The sequence below is a fragment of the Perca fluviatilis genome, chromosome 2 (genome assembly GCF_010015445.1).
Source record: "Perca fluviatilis chromosome 2, GENO_Pfluv_1.0, whole genome shotgun sequence".
Taxonomy (NCBI): Eukaryota; Metazoa; Chordata; class Actinopteri; order Perciformes; family Percidae; genus Perca; species Perca fluviatilis.
The window spans coordinates 45,884,186-45,900,971 of NC_053113.1; the positions used below are offsets into that span (position 1 = coordinate 45,884,186).

General features: G+C 41.9%; 1 protein-coding gene across 1 annotated transcript in view; it reads right to left on the reverse strand.

Moving 5' to 3' along the window:
* akap1b (A kinase (PRKA) anchor protein 1b) overlaps positions 1–16,786 on the reverse strand; it is a 32,785-nt gene that overhangs the window by 11,963 nt on the left and 4,036 nt on the right. Inside the window, exons 2-5 of the mRNA XM_039780274.1 lie at positions 14,020–15,656; positions 6,857–6,981; positions 1,970–2,096; positions 1,667–1,794 (exon numbers count right to left, since the gene is read on the reverse strand). Of these exons, the coding sequence (XP_039636208.1) occupies positions 1,667–1,794; positions 1,970–2,096; positions 6,857–6,981; positions 14,020–15,631 (1,992 nt within the window). The 5' untranslated portion in view covers positions 15,632–15,656. The remainder of the gene's footprint in view (positions 1–1,666; positions 1,795–1,969; positions 2,097–6,856; positions 6,982–14,019; positions 15,657–16,786) is intronic.

The window sequence follows — 16,786 nt, forward strand, 5'->3', positions numbered from 1 at the left end:
ACTGATACTGACTGATGTCTGTGACAAAGACATCTCTGGACTCCTTTAAGCATTAATTTCTAAACTCCACTCAGTATTTTGACATCTGCAATATTATTTATTGTATTGACATTTTAGATTGTTTCCAGTGAGATATTAATGGGTTTATATAGTGACTTTAGAGTTTCCCCCAGAAAAGTTGTTTAGTGGTATATGTCTTCTTTCAATGAGGGCCCGGAGTCACAGACTGAGCCAATAGTTTCTGTGACAAAAAAAATAAATCATGGACGCAATTGCATAATTGAGAATTTAAAAGCTCCAAGACTCTATAGCAGGAATCTTCAACAGGGGGTCCGGGACCCCTAGGGGCTCCTCAGAGTCAATGCAGGGGGGCCTCCAAAAATATTGAAGTTTTTTCAAAAGTTAAAAAGTCTTAACAAGGATTCACTGTTCCACGTTTAACATTAAAACATTTATAAAACCATGCCAACAGTTATGTCTATTTTAATAGCTTAGTATTCTATGCAAAAAAGGTAAAAAAACCATCATTTTATAAAATATGTGTAGTAGGGGGTCCCTGCTCCATCTCTCCTTCAGTTAAAGGGTCCTTGGCCTAAAAAAAAAAAAAGAAATGTTGAAGACCCCTGCTCTATGGATTCCACATGGCCCTACATTAAGTCAGAGCTAAAATCTAACTGGACATTTGAAAATATGACTATGTCCAAGTTTCCAGATGAGACACCACGCTGTAACTGTAGTTTAAAAAACTTCTTTAAAATACATTACAAAATAATTCCCAGTGGCTTAGGCCCGGTGGGCCACCAGGCTTGCAATAAACTGGGGGAAACCCTGGACTTTGCTGTTGTACATATAACTGTTGCTGCTCTAAAAACATAATTTAGCCTGGTTATATTTTAGATATTCGATTATAATCCAGTTCTGAATTTAAATGGTCTTTTTTTGTAAGTTAGCACATGCCTTAAACAACCTCAAGCTTAATTTAAAAGCTGATCGTTAGATAAAAGTAATTGAGTAAGTGTGCGATTCTTAATCCAAATAATCGATTATTCAATAAGTACTCGATAGATCATTCGACTATCAAATTAGTCGTTAGTGGCAGGCCTGTTACGAAGAATAGCACCAAATTGTAAAAAGAACAACCGTGATGCAAAAATGTGGCTCTATTTCTCTTTATGTCATGAAGCCTGGGTTGACATTCAAGCTGGGCAATATATCAATATTATATCGATATCGTGATACGAGACTAGATATTGTCTTAGAAATTTTGGATATCATAATAATATGGCATAAGTGTTGTCTTTTCCTGGTTTTAAAGGCTGCATTACAGTAAAGCGATGTCATTTTCTGAACTTAACCTGACTTGCAACTGTTCTATTATCTGCCTTTACCCACTTAGTCATTATATCCACACATTACTGATGATTATTTATCAAAAATCTAATTGTGTAAATATTTTGTGAAGGCACCAATAGTCAACACTACAATATCGTTGCGGTATTGACAGAGGTATTTGGTCAATCGATATTTGATTTCTCCATATCGCCCAGCCCTAGTTGACAAGTGTCTTCATGTTCAGCCTCACTAGTCTAGAAATATATTGCAGTAGCTAAAAATCCGTCTCGTTCAGTAAACGGTGGCAGAGAGCAGCCAGAGAGCCCACCCTTACCCAGGAGGTCATGGGAAGTGATGGCAATGTGAGCGGGGGCGGCGGAGGTGCATACAGGTTGGTCAAGTCCAGATCTTTAAACTTCTTCCCAATCAGGGACAGGGCTTTGTCAACCTGCTGCTGCGTACCTGGAGAGATACACAAGGCAAGGCTTTAGGTTAAAACCAACACTGACAGAAACATGGAGTTATACAATATAGTTTACAATAGTTTCTCTGAAATACTGAGACTTTTCTCATCCAGTAGGAATCTGGATTTCCCCCAGCATTAGGGGGTGTGGGGGACCTGGTCCCTGTGACTCACCCTCTATGTGACAGATCTGGAACTCCTGTGTATAAGGCAGGGTGGAGATGTAGATCTTTGCGCCAGAGTTCTGCTTCAGGAAGCTCACATATCTCCCCTGCTTCCCTATTAACCGCCCTACAAGATGCTGGTCCAGGAAGACAGGCAGAAAAAAATAACATGTCAAAAGGACAATTCAAACTTTTCTAAATAGAAAACACCCAAAAATGGACACTAATGGTTCCCTATAAACCATTAGCATCCAATATGTATTGTCTTCCAACTAAATATCTAAATACTTTAGAAATATTTCACTAGCCTCATCTGAAGTCTGTCACTGGGTTTTCCCTGGGTTTAGTACTTAGGTGCCAGTGACATAGTCTCATTTGCATATTAGTGACATCGTCACAATTATTTGGATAAAGCTTAGTGGTTGTCAGCAGCGTGTGTTGCAGCAAGGGAGAGATACTACAGCAAAACTTAGAGCGGCTTGTCGCTGTAACCAGAATAGCTGGTGCACCTTAAAGGTCAGCCCACCTTAAGTTAGTGAGCCTGTGCTAAAGTTGTTGCTAACTTCAGTGCTAACCCCCCTGCACTGCTACATTCATGTTCACCAACACACACCACCCTGTCCCTTTCTCTCTGCACAGTCGCTAACATGTGGGCTGCAGCTGCCGCTGTGTGCGCAACATGCATAGTGTGTGTGTGTGTGTGTCTTTTTTTTTTTTTTTAGCCCTATTTTAACTTTTTTTAATTCTTTGACTCCAGCTTCTTAAATGTGAATATTTTCTAGTTTCTTCTCTCTTCTGTGACAGTAAACTGAATATCTTTTGGAGTTGTGGACAAAACGAGACATTTGAGGACATCATCTTGGGCTTTTGGGAAACACTGATCCACATATTTCACCATTTTCTGACATTTTATAGACCAAACAACTAATCGAATAATCGAGAAAATAATGAACAGATTAATCAACTATGAAAAATAATCGTTAGTTGCAGCCCTAAATAATATCACCACTGAAATCAAAATCCTGTGTTTCAAGACAACCAACTAGTTTGTCCCCGTTTTAGAGAAAAACATGGCGGCCTAAACAGAGGCTTAGCATTTCCATTACCACAGAAAGTTGAAAAGGTTACTTTGAGAGACTCCAGAGTTGAGAAGGTGTGTCAGTGTGACCACACCTGCTAACACTCTCCAAACAGCACTGGCTCTATATACCTCTCAATGCTCACAACTCTGGAGAACTACTCATTCAGAGTATACGTTTTTCATCAAGTCAGCATATGCATGGATAACTTTGCACTTTGTTATTTACAGAAATTTTTCATCTCATCACAAATGCCATGCTCAGACCAACAATATATTAGTCCGTCTCTCAATACTTGCAATCTTCTCTGAACTGTCTGTGCCACTCAGCCACAAGTCCACTGATTCCTACTGAATACATAAATCCCTAAAACAGCTCACAAATATATAGTTTCAGCTTAAAAACAGGCTCAGTAACGTCCTTAAACAGCTGGCACACACATGCATTTTAGTGATCGTTACTCAAACAGGAGGAAATAGTGCATTTGTTGGGAACTACTTTCAGCAGCGGGTTAAATGTGATATTCAACGCACCCTTGCGGTCGTACATCATTTCGGTAATTATACAACACTACTTTGTATATACTTGGCTGGCCGGTCGGTGCATACTTTCATCAGAACTTGAAGTCAGCTGCTGAAGCAGCCATTTCAAGTTGACTAGGCCCAGATGATGGAGTCTAAAATCAGTCAAGATAGCAATCTGTGCACTTGGCCTTGGACATGCTGGCCACCCTATACTGTAAATCATTAACGGGTTGTATACTATGTAGACTGTGCGACTATTTAAAAAGGGGGAAAACACTCCATTGACCTGACTGGACTACCCTATGCAGTGTTTATTGTTGTTTGCCAGTGTCTCCTTTGATACTACGATCAGTACCAAAGTCAAACATGTTCAAACCCTACACGAGCAATCCTACCCTGACACTATTGCCTGATACAAAGATTGAGATTTTTGGATTTAAACTGAAATAAGCCACAATTCTGTGCTTATATTCTATTTCATTAAAAAGGTGATCTATACCCTATACTAGGGCTGGGCGATATGGACCAAAAGTCATATCCCGATATATTTTGGCTGAATATCGATATACGATATATATCCCGATATTTTTTTCCGCGAAGTGAGAGCAAATGTTCAGTCAAAGCCCAAATCAAATATGACATGTCACAAGTAGTTTCATAGAAACAGTTGCAAAATCAAATAAATAATAAACCGGTTTCTTCACCTGGTTCATGATTAAATGCTCAGCTGTTCAAATAACAATAAAATGTAAACCTAAATACTGTATAACAGGAGTACCTTTTTTGAAATCAAAGCTCCATAGGCTATTTGTGATTTGTTCCAAAGGTCAATTAAGCTTTAGATATTAATATAATCTACTTTGTTCAAAATGTAATGCCTCATGCCTGTAAGCCTAGGTTATAGTCCCATTCTTCCACTTGATACTGCTTCCACTTAAATAAACTTAAGATGAACTATCGACTACAAAACAAAGAAATTTATTATGATCGGTTCACAGATCTGAGTCCAAACGGAAACTTCACCCTTCTGAACTAAGAGTTTCTGCTTCAAGGTGAAGTTTAAACAGACTGAAATGTCCAGGCTCATTCCTCCACTATTTATTTCTGGTATGTTTTATTATTTATGTTACATGTAATTTTAACGGGCACTGAGCTCCAGATCCTGCAGCCCGTGCGACTGCTCGCGCCCCGCTGGCTTCTCTCCGTCCGCCCGCCGCCGGCAAACTTAGTGGAACTTTCCCGATGACATCGACATACCGGTCGTCCTGGACTACGGTAAGATCCTACCGATCACCACTCTGTCTTTGGCCGGTCCGATCTGGATCAGCGGGGACCGCCGCAGCAGCGCAGGCGAAGCTGTGTTTTTGCCCGGGGAAGAGACGCTGCGGCCGGCCACGGGCCTCCGCCGCGCCCGGAGCTCAGATTGCTGGTCGAAGGCGGCATATATAATCATAAAACACATCGTCACCTGGTAAATGTTATCCATGCTGTTTGTTCTTTTCATTTCCTCTATTGAACATAATTAAGCAGTACAAAAGTCCGGCATCTTTAGCGTTTATCTGAATGCTTCGGCCCCCTGTTCCAAGATGGCGGCGGGTTTTGACGTATGTTTAGAACCTCACGGCGACATATCTATGGGAGCAAGGATCACATTTGAACTATATCGATATATGCGATATGGTCTAATTCCATATCTCATTTAAAAATATATCGATATATTTGTTTATATCGATATATCGCCCAGCCCTACCCTATACCGTCAAATATGAGCTTGTTTATACCAAATACTAGTATTTTGTTAAGGTGTAAAGCCTTTTCATGTTGTTTATATACACACACCACCGATCAAAAGTTTGGGGTCACTTAGAAATTTCCGTTCCACTCCATTATAGACAGAATACCAGCTGAGATCAGTTGCATTGTTTTTTTTGTTTTAAACCACGGCAGCAGTTTTCAGATTACATTATGTGTTTACATAATTGCAAAAGGGTTCTCTAATGTTTTCTCAGTTAGCCTTTTAAAATGATATGCATGCGTGCACACTAGACTAGGGATCAACCGATACAGTTTTTTCAAGGCCGATCGAGATACTAGTTATTAGTAGTTTGTGAAATAGATACGATTTTTCGAACAGATATTGCATTTACAGTAAAAAGAAAATCTTTAAATCCAAATTAAGATTTTGGAATATTACATACTCCAACACAAAAGTTGCTTTAAAGGAACATGCTGACTTATTGAGACTAGCTTATTCACTGTAACCCCCAGAGTAAGACAAGTCGATACATACCCTGCTCTTGTCAGTGCGTGCTGTAACGCTGTCTGATGGCTCCAGCATTAGCTTAGCCTAGCACAGATCCTGCAGGTAACTGGTTCCAACTAGCCTACTGCTCCCAATAAGTGACAAAATAACGCCAACATGTTCCTGTTTACATGTTGTGATTTGTGGAGTCACAGCATGTACAAAAAACAACGTAACATGAGACACAGCCATCTTCTAACCGTAAACAAACGGGAACTATATTCTCAGAAAGGCTTGCTGCAAAGCAAATCATTCCACCCAAGTACTGTATTCTTCCGCCTGAGAATATAGTTCCCAGTTTGTTTACGGTTAGAAGATGGCTGTGTCTCATGTTACGTTGTTTTTTGTACACGCTGTGACTCTACAAATCACAACATGGAAATAGGAACATGTTGGCGTTATTTTGTCACTTATTCGGAGCAGTAGGATTACTGGAACCATTCACCTGCCTGTTCTGTGCTGGCCTGCTGCCACTGGAGCCGTCAGACAGCCTTACAGCACGCACTGAGATGAGAAGGGTATGTATCGACTTGTCTAACTCTGGGGGTTATGGTGAATAGGTTAAATTTCCAAAAAGTCGGCGTGTTCCTTTAAGCAATAATTTAATAAAGTAGAAACTTTCAACATAATCCCCAGTAACAGAGAGTCCGATAGTGTTGTGGGCGGGACATTAAGTCAGACTCCATGGTGAGTGAAACCAAAGCAGAGGGACAGTCCCAGAGCTGGAGCAGCGCCAAAGTAGAACATGTTTCACTTAATTAACTTTATCGGTTATCAGGACCAAAAAAACGCCGAAACACAATCTGCAAACTGCCAAAAAAACTTCGGTCTATCCCTACACTAGACTGACACTGGTAAAGAGGAAGCTGGGTGGTTCCATTTTTACACTGAAATTACCTCTCTGCTGAAGTGGTGTGCGGTATAAAAAGGGTTGATATCATGTCACTCCTAAGTTGCGGTTTCTGATTCTTGTGCCAGGTGGCCTGACTCACCTTTGGCACCTCGATCTCCCAGACGATGAGCTCCGAGCTGGAGGAGGCAGCGTGGTTGCTCTGGCTTTCCCCAGCACCCATGGTGCAGCCGCTGTCCACCGAGTCCATACTGTTCACATCAGAGCCTAGATACACACACAAAAATCATAAATCACCATTACCAGCAATATTCACAGCAACATAGAGGCTTTAGGGTCCAGTGCTCATCTTGAGCAATGTGTCGACATGCAATCATCACTTCAGTTAGACTTCAGCAGGATGCTTTCACAGTGGTAATTACATCACAGGCCACCTGGTCACTATTGGGGGTGTTATTCTTCACTGGTCTCACGATTCAATTCGGTTACGATTATCCTGTCAACGATTTGAATAGATATCACGATGCGTCACCTCTTCAATATTATTATATATTCATATATGCACTATATGAACTCCCCCAAAAAAAAAAAAGTTTTGAAGAAAACTAGGCCCACTTGCTTCTTTCTGGGAATCATTGTTAAGAAACAAAGAATATGTTTAGGGCATTTACTATCTAACTGGGATGTTTTGGGACAGATTGCTGTGGACAAAGATCATATGGAGATACACAGCTAAGACCAAATGAGGTTTGACCATGTATCCAGCTAATTTAACCCTTGTGTTGTCTTCCAGTTAACGCCTTGAAACGCCTTTTTTCACATTTTGTTTTTTCCAACGTTTTACACATTTTCAGCGCTTATTTCTACGTCCCATATTTTCTGATATAAAACAAAAATTGAAAATGGGTGAATTTGACCCGAAGTCAACACAAGGGTTAAATAGCTCACATTAGTGGCGTTTTGAGGGGTGCAAATGTTCCACCAAAACAAGTTCCTTCCGGAGACTATTTTGCAGAGCCACTGTTGCTGCGTCCGGAGATTAGCACCGCCCAAGACGATTGGGATCGGTTTAAAGAAATGCCAACAACCCAGAGCGTTTTTTTCCTCCTACCCTAGAATGTATGTGTAGTGTAGCCAGACCTTACTCCACAGCACTGTGGAGATAGCTCTGGCAATGCGAGTCTAAGTTTTTGTTAATGCAAACTAGATTTTTTTTATTTAATTTTTTCACTGTCCCCTTCTTAAATAAACTGAATTGAACTAGATGACAGCATAACCAGCTATATAAATGGTGTGATACATAGTAGGCCTATGAGTAAGATTCACAAGTCAGTCTTGTTAGTTTCTTCCTTTCCCACATATGCAGGATGATAGATAGATAGATAGATAGATAGATAGATAGATACCTTTCACATTGCAAGTAGATGAGTATGTCTTTTTTTGGGAATGCGCTGGAAAACGGGTGTTAACTTTTCCTGCTACAGCTTACAGTGCACAAAAGTTCAAACTCTGCTCTACCGTTCTTATTATACATCCATGTGCTGTATATTCACGGGATATTTTCACTACTAAACTTAACCTTTGGTCCGACCGCTCGCTCTGCCGTCACCGTCACTCTCTCACTTGCTCTACCACCGGTCTAATAATACACCTAAGTCCACCAAACATTCCCCAGACGGGCAGGTGTTCTCAGTTGTGGCTAGAAGGGATACAGTTACGGTGTTTAGCCGAGAAAAAGGGAGCTTCGTCCAGCAATGACCGTTAAGTTTAGGAACCAAAACAACTAGTTATCGTTGCTTCTGTTACTATCTGCCGTTTGGGTGTCATTTCTTCTCACTCTCCGCTGTGAGCTTAAACTTGCCATGCTCCGCTGGGTGATGACTCTTTAAGTGCCAAAATGAATTAGTCGTGGTAAATTTGTTTATCTTGGTTCTCCCACAAGGTATTTTCTCCTGGCATACATTGCAGATGGCATGTGTAATATCAGTCTCAAAACACTTTGTATAAGTTCCACACCACCGACATGTTTTAGCAACAGCTGTTAGAGGGCTAACGTTAAGCCTATACTCATTGAATCTGGAGTTACAATACGTAACCACTTTTTTTGTAAAAGCATGCGCACGCCTGAGCAACCAAGGGCTGCTCCTGGCCAAAAAGGTGGGCGGGAGGTGGCCGCGGGAGGACTTCGCTCTTGGCGGAGTATTCAACTATATGTGTGTGTAGTAGTTTAATCGGCAGCTAGAAGAGACTAATGCAGAGCGCCCAATCCCTTGTTTTCAGTAAATATCGACCGATAATGATCAGCGGTTGATCAATTGGGGAATCCCTAATGCAAACATAATTTCTGTCACTGCTTCACAATCAAAGCTACCTTTCCACATACTATCAATTGCTTTAAATAACATGGAAATTGAAAATGTATTAAGTTATAAATATCACACGCACTTTAATGGATTTTAACAACTCAGGGTGGATGGTATAAAAATACACACCGGTAGGCCTGCACGATAAATCGTTATATTTCTCCAATTAATTTATTCAAAGCATTTGACACCGACATGTTTTAATTATGTTAAGACATGTTCAAGGAGTTCAGATAGAGCCTGTATCAGGGCCATATTTAGTTCAATGTGTTATTTCACTATTTTGGTAGCCTACGGTACTTAAATGGACAGTATTAGGGCTGCACAATATTTTGTTTCATCGTCTACATCGCGATGTGCGAATGCGTGATAGTCACATCGCAGGACGTTGCGATGTTGACACTAACACCTTTTTGCTGTTTGATAGAAAAGTAAACTTTCACCGTTCTTCTTTTACAGGATTGTTACTGGCTGACCCTTCCCCTTTAAGACAGGTGGTCATGTGACCTAACGTTAGTCCAACGGGGGTTGTTATGGGGAGTGAGGCTCTCCCATGTGTAGAAAAGTACACAGTGATGCACACACTTTTCCATGGGTAGTCAGTCTTTTACGTATGCTGCAAAGACGAACTAAATCACCTGATTAATGCAACGTCATCCCGACATCTCCCGGCCATTTTTCACCACAGAAAGCTGCTACCAGCCAGGCTAAAGCTAACAAAGTTAGCCTAAAGAAACAAGGCGTCTGTCCCAGCTAACGTTACGGTTCGGCGCTGCGACGCTGGAAACGTAACACTAATCTACAGCAGTCTGGGTCTGATAGAACGTAATTTACACTGATTTAAGTGTTCTTGGATACACAGTTTGTTGCAAGAGTGTGACATGCAGGCTCTGCACGCACAGCAAACCAACAATCATCAATTTTAAATCAATTTATCAAACAACCAAGGCTAGGCCCCGCTAGTCGACCACAACCTGAAATTTAGAGGAAGCAACACGCATGCATTATTAATATCATTCACTTTAGCCGTGATTGATATTATATGTATACAATGGTGTCATGTCAGTCAACCAGTGTATTTCTTCCTAATGTCCCTCTCCAAAATCACTTCAGAAGAGTAATCACAGCACTTACTTGCTTTGGTGTTTGTAAAGCATTAAAGTTCAAATACTGGTTCACATAAAATTTCCATTTTCATTTTTATTTTCTTTGTAGATGCACTCCCCTACAAAATCACCCCATTAGTTGAGAATGATTTAGTATTTCTAAATAGGGTTATTTATGTCCTCTTGTAAAAATTAGTCTTTCATATCGCAGGAAAAAAAAAATATTGCAATGTAAGCTTTTTTCCAATATCGTGCAGGCCTAGCCAGTATGTACTTTATTTTCTTTATTCATCGAAGCCTCTATGTTTAAAGGCTTGTGGGGATGTGCAATGTGCCAAAAAAAATAAATCTGTATGGTACTGCCAATTTGTTTTGTCATGTGTGCAATAAACATTACACTTCGTGAGAAAAAAAAAAAAATCATTGCAGAGAATCGTGATATCAATTCTAAGCTGGAAAAAAAAAAAAATCGTGATTCATATTTTCCCCCAAATCGTGCAGTTTTGCATGGTTTGTTTTTTGGTTTGGAGGCCACAGTTCAGAGACAAAAGGGTTTTAAAGGGGATAACAGATGTATGAACTTGCCCTACAGTATGAATTTTGACTATACAGTGCTGACCGGTAGGGGGCTGAGGTTGAGTCGGGAAGCCAGTGCTGGGCAAAAGGCACTGTGGCATTATGCACATTTGCTGTGTTTACCTTCATTAAATTGCCTGGAAAAGACACCAGGCTGCTAAAGTAAAACCGTACACGCCTCACACACAGACTGCTCAGTTAGAACTTGACTCAGCCAGGCGTTCTCCGATGCAGAAGGAGATGGGACGGTATAGTGTTTACATTGTGTAAATTAATCGACTAGTGGACTTCTGCTCATAGCTCAATCCCGACAGAACACTGTGAATATCAACCTGCACGCACATTCAGCCTCACATTGTTGAAACAGTGTAGCTAATGATGGTAGTGAGAGCAACAAGTTAGCAGACTGTCAAGTAGGGCTGCAACGATTCTTCGAATAACTCGAATAATTTGATTACAAAAAATCCTCGAAGCAAAATTCTTTGCCTCGAAGCTTCGTTAAATCAATGTAATTAAGGTTGTACGGCTCACTGTGTTTCCGCATGGAGGATTATTACTAGCGCACAAGAGGTTTGCGCTTCTGCGGACACAAGACTGACGGCCCAGATTACAAATGAAGGAAGACGAAAATAGCGAGGGTCTAAAAGGGAGAGACAGGCGAGAGAAAACGACAGAAAGTTTGGGATCATTTTAAGCTGCAAACATGCTGCTCCATCACCTCTGTAACAAACCTCCAGTGTACTCATCCATTCCACGGAGCCAACCCGACACAAGGTAGCTAACGTCTGCTGCTCTCGTCCACCGCGCTGTTTACACAACTAGCCTACAACATGCTACTCTGCTAATAGCGATGTTTTACCAAGCTAAAACGAAAGCTGTCGGTTTGTAGTGTAACTTTTTATTAGTTTGCTTCTAATCTTTGGAAATGTAGCTGCTGCCGGAGACAAACCGGCTCCTCCCCCAGCATGGCTACTTAATATGCACGTGAATGACATCATCATGCATTCTTTATTCTTTCTCCTCACCATAGATATAGCTATGCTCCTCACTGTGTATTAGGCTTCTGAAAATGTGTCCCCCAGAACAGTGTAGTTGAGTAGCCCTGCTGTAAACCCTCTGGTGAACAGCTCTTTTGCATATCCAGTGCAAAGAGCCAGAGGCAATAAGGGGAATTGGGCCACCAAAAATGTACTATTGTAATGTATTTCTTTTTAAGGGTCTTGGAATTTGGCAATACAATTTTTTGCTTTTTCTAAAAAAGGAAACCAGTCTTTTGTATATATACAAAAGACGGGTTTCCTTTTTTTTTTTAAGTAAACAGCAATAATATTTACTATTGCTGCTTACTAAGTATTTCTTACTAAGTGTTTCTTACTAAGTATTTCTTACTAAGTATTTCTTATCCGATTACTCGATTAATCGATGGAATAATCGGTAGAATATTCGATTACTAAAAATAATCGATAGCTGCAGTCCTACTGTCAAGTTGTCACTGCACCTCTCTCTGCTCTGCACTAGGTGAGTGAGTGAGTGAAAGAGAGAAACAAAACCGAATATACGGGTCCAGCCCGACTCTGTACTATGTGAAATCTGTCCCAGTAATACAGTTAAGAGAAGGCTAAGGTAATAGTTACATTAACAGCGTTTTACCCCTTCAGAAGGATTTATTGAAATTTAAAAGAAAAACTAATAAAACCTGGGCTTCAAATTATACTGGGAAATGGATTTTAGGGCATACTGTCCAGTCATGGGTCCAACCCCTGGTAAATCAAATTCTTGGCAAACACTATATGACTCGGACACTGTTGTGCAAGTGTACATTATACATCGCTCATGCTGAGTTTATTCTGTGAGCTATTATAGTGGGCCGTTTCTGGCTTTTCACCTGGTCTTAATTGTTCATACACACTGCACATCTGTCAGGAAAAGCCCACTATGGACTTATACAGACCCAAATGCACCTGTGAAGTCCATCAACAGGACAAATACCAAAAGATAAATTAACCAAATCAGTCAAGGGAGACCTTTGGCCAAAGAGGTTGGTAATGAAAGTCTTTCCACTTCAATAAGTAGGAAAAACATGACAAGAGAAAGAATAGCTCCAGCAAAAGGCTAGCACGTGGCCCCAGAGTTACATTACTGTTCCTACGATCTGCTCGACTGCTTTCCTTAATTTGCTGTTAATGCAAACTCCGCAAACTTCTTTACTTGTTCGTACTTCTAGCTTTTATTCCGAGACCTGCGATTATTAAAAAAAAAAAAAAAAAACCACACACTGATTTTAGAGTTTATGGAAGCTGTAAAGGGTGGTTAAGACAGCAGAATTTGATACATACATTTGACATGTGCTCCATGATTTGTCTCAGCTATAGATATTTTTTACTTTATGAATTCTTATTACTGATGCGTTTTCAATAGCAGCAGCACTGCACTCAACTCCAATAACAGCCTACATGAGTCAAGTTTTACCTGAAGACTAACGTTCTAATGCCTTTGTTCATCTGTAATGTGAAAAACATCAGATTTTAAAGTGAAAAAATTTAATGTCCACAACACTGCTTTCAACTCCCATATTTAATACAAAGGCAACGTTTCGACCCTACTGGGTCTTCTTCAGGCAAACATTTTTTCAATAACTTTGCCTGAAGAAATCACAGCAGGGTTGAAACGTTGCTTTTGTTTTAAATATGGAAGTTTAAAGCAGTGTTGCGGACATTACATTTTTTCACTTTAGTATTTTTCATTTGTGAAATGTGCACACAGTTACTTTTAGCACCTCAGAGCGTCTCCTGTCAGACTGCAGACATTCACACAGTGCAGCAGTAGAGGAGGCTGTACAAGTGTCTGGGTTCAAAAGTAGTTTAGCTGACTTTCTGTCAGCTTTTCAGCTGATATTCACCTGAGAGGAGAGCATCAGAACAGACAACAGAAACAAGTTGTGCAACTGCCCCCTGTTTCTAACTCAAGAGTCAGTTTGTGAATGCTAATATCCTGTCATGCCACTATCCTGCTTTGCTCTATTTACAATGACGCAGATAAAAATAAAAAAAGGACACTGACAAATTCGACTTGGGGACTTCTTGACCGATGACACGAATCATCGGCAATTAGGGGGCAGCCCAAAAAACTAAATCTAAGGGCTGACTATTGGCTGATACATCAGATTTTTTAACTCTCAAATATCATTAGTATCGGCCAAAGAAAAAAACATTATTGGACTGGCCAAGTCAATACCAAGAATCAACAGATTGACGCCTCACCTCCAGACTGGTCCGTCTCCACCTCACATGTCCCGTGAGCTCCATTCCTCAGGCCCAGTCCGTTAAGCCTCTTTATCTCGCACACTGCATCCGATGAGTTTTCTTCAGTTACAGCCAACAACGATGCCTCCGTGGCCGTCTCGACCAGTGATTGAGGCTGTGTGGCATCTTTTGCAGACAAGTCCAGAAGCTGGATCACATCTTTTTGGTTGACAAAAGTGCTGTTCTGGAGGTCCTCGTTGCTGATGCCATCCTCAGAGTGGCACGTACTGCAGGCAGAGTCGTCGCCCAGCACCACTGCTTCATCGCCCTTCAGTTTCATGTTTAGCAAAGGAGGGGGGCTCGGTGCTGCTTGGTGCGACGGCGTTGGCCAATGGCCTGCACGGTTTGTCTGATGAACCCTGTGACTGACCTCGACAGACTCCCATACTGGGGCCGAGGAGCAGCCATTGGGCATCCCCAGCTCTTCCTTCTCTGTGGCCTCTCTGGAATCGCAGCCTATCTGAGAGGGGCCTGTCAGTAGATGGTTGTGCTGCTGTGCTGCCGTGCTAGGCTCCTGTTGGGAGCATAGTCTGCCGCCGGCCAGCGGTGTGCTGCTGCTGCAACTGGCCTGGCTGGTTTCTGTGACTTTGCAACTGGTGACCCCAAGGACCTCCTGGGTGGCTGCCGAGATGACCTCATGTATGAGTCCAGCTGCGAGAAGCTCCAGATCCTGCTCCTTTCCACGGCCGCCGTGTAACTGGACGTCCTCTGGCGTCTCTGATGTGGTAGCGGAGTCTTGGTCCGTCGTCTGGGCCGTGGAGGTCGGGGCGGGGGAGGCAGGCGTGCTGGTTAGAATGTGTTGGTGGAAATCCTGCGCTGAAGGGGGCGTCTCTAGAGAGTCCGCCTCTGATGGGATCACTCTCTGCACATTGGCTTGAGTGACTGCACAAACAACTATCTCGGCTTGTGTATTCACAGGGCTGTAGTGCTTTGCAACTTCCCCTTCTGGCTCGGGCCTCTCTGCATCAGAAAGATGCATTGTTGGGGAGGAGCTGGTGACTTTGGTAGACCGGCAGGGCAAGACCACCTCTACTATTGTGGCTTCTGAAGGAGAGGCTGGATCGTTGACTAGGTGTTTATCCAGCTCGTTTACCAAGACAGGTGGTAAGCTCTTCTCTGGGTCTTTATGGTCTTTCAATGACACCTGCAGGCAGTCTTCTTTGCCAGGTGATGGCAGAGTCGAGAATGGGGGTTTATGGACTTCCCCTAGTCTTATTCTGCCAAGGTGAGGAGCAGCTTCTTCAGAACTTTGTTTTAGTGAAGGTGCTGCTTCATTGTCCTGGACATCGATCGGGGAAATATTTTCATGTTCTGTTCTCAGGTTGCCGACCTTCGGAGGTCTGTGGGTGGGGCTTTCTGTGCCATTTGAAGGGGATACAGTGCCTTTCTCAACCAAACCGTTGCTACCCTCTGCTGGAGATGCTCTAAGGCCCATAGTGGTTGGAGCCCCCTCTGGGCTGTCATGGCTGATGAGCCGCTCTTTCTTCCGCGAGATGTACCACCACCAGCCGATCAGTGCAAGGACTCCGGGTAGCGTGTAGGGCGCGATAGAACGAAACCTCAGCGGCATTTCCTCAGGACACTAACAGCTACACCTGAAAGTAACAAAAAGACACAAAGATTCGTATTAATTGAGGGACATTTCACAGTGAACAAAATTTAAAGCAAATCTGGGGAAACTGGTCTGGATCTGCCCATTGTTTGCATGTTGATTTAAGGGTTAAGCTTAAGTCTCTCTGACATACAGTAAAGGCCAAAAGTTTGGACACACCTCATTCAATGCGTTTTTTTTTTATTTTCATGACTATTTATATTAGTGTCAATATATCTGAATAAATGTCTTATATTTTAGATTCTTTAAAGTAGCCACCCTTTGCTTTTTTATTAATAAGGGAAAAATTCCACTAATTAACCCTGACAAGGCACACCTGTGAAGTCAAAACCATTTCAGGTGACTACCTCATGAAGCTCAGTGAGAGAACACCAAGGGTTTGTGGCGCTATCAAAAAAAGCTAAGGGTGGCTTCTTTGAGGAATCTAAAATATAAGACATGTTTTCAGTTATTTCACACTTTTTTGTTAAGTACATAATTCCATATGTGTTCATTCATAGTTTTGATGCCTTCAGTGAGAATGTAACAATGTAAATAGTCATGAAAATAAAGGAAATGCATTGAATGAGAAGGTGTGGCGCACAACTAGGTGGGCCAATATTTATTGAAAACCCAAATTGATATACGGGCCAGACCTAAATCTACAAGTGGCCGGATTTGGCCCGCGGGCCTCGAGTTTGACACGTCTTAAGGGTTACAAAATGGTCAGCTTGTACATAGGAAATAAGACCCAACTGAAGACACTGGGACAGCCCTCTGCATACCCAATGCCTGACAGCGGGTGACTCTCTCTGTCCATGTTAAAAAAAGGACATGTGCACATGCCTTTCCTTAACAAACGCGGCCAAGCCTGCCTCCACCAGGAGGAATGCATCACATGGTCTGGATGTGACTCAATCATATCCTGCCATGCTTCCAGACATGGCTGTCATTAGCAACAAACACACACTCACGCACACAGACTTTTGACCTCTATGGCTGTTTGCACTCCCACCTGCTCTACATAATCAATGGCTGGCCCGCTGCAGCTAGCAGTCCTGGGATATACTTTCAACATTAGGTAACAATGGAAAGGTTTGTGTGCATTTGGGTTAGAGCAAATCAAATAATTAC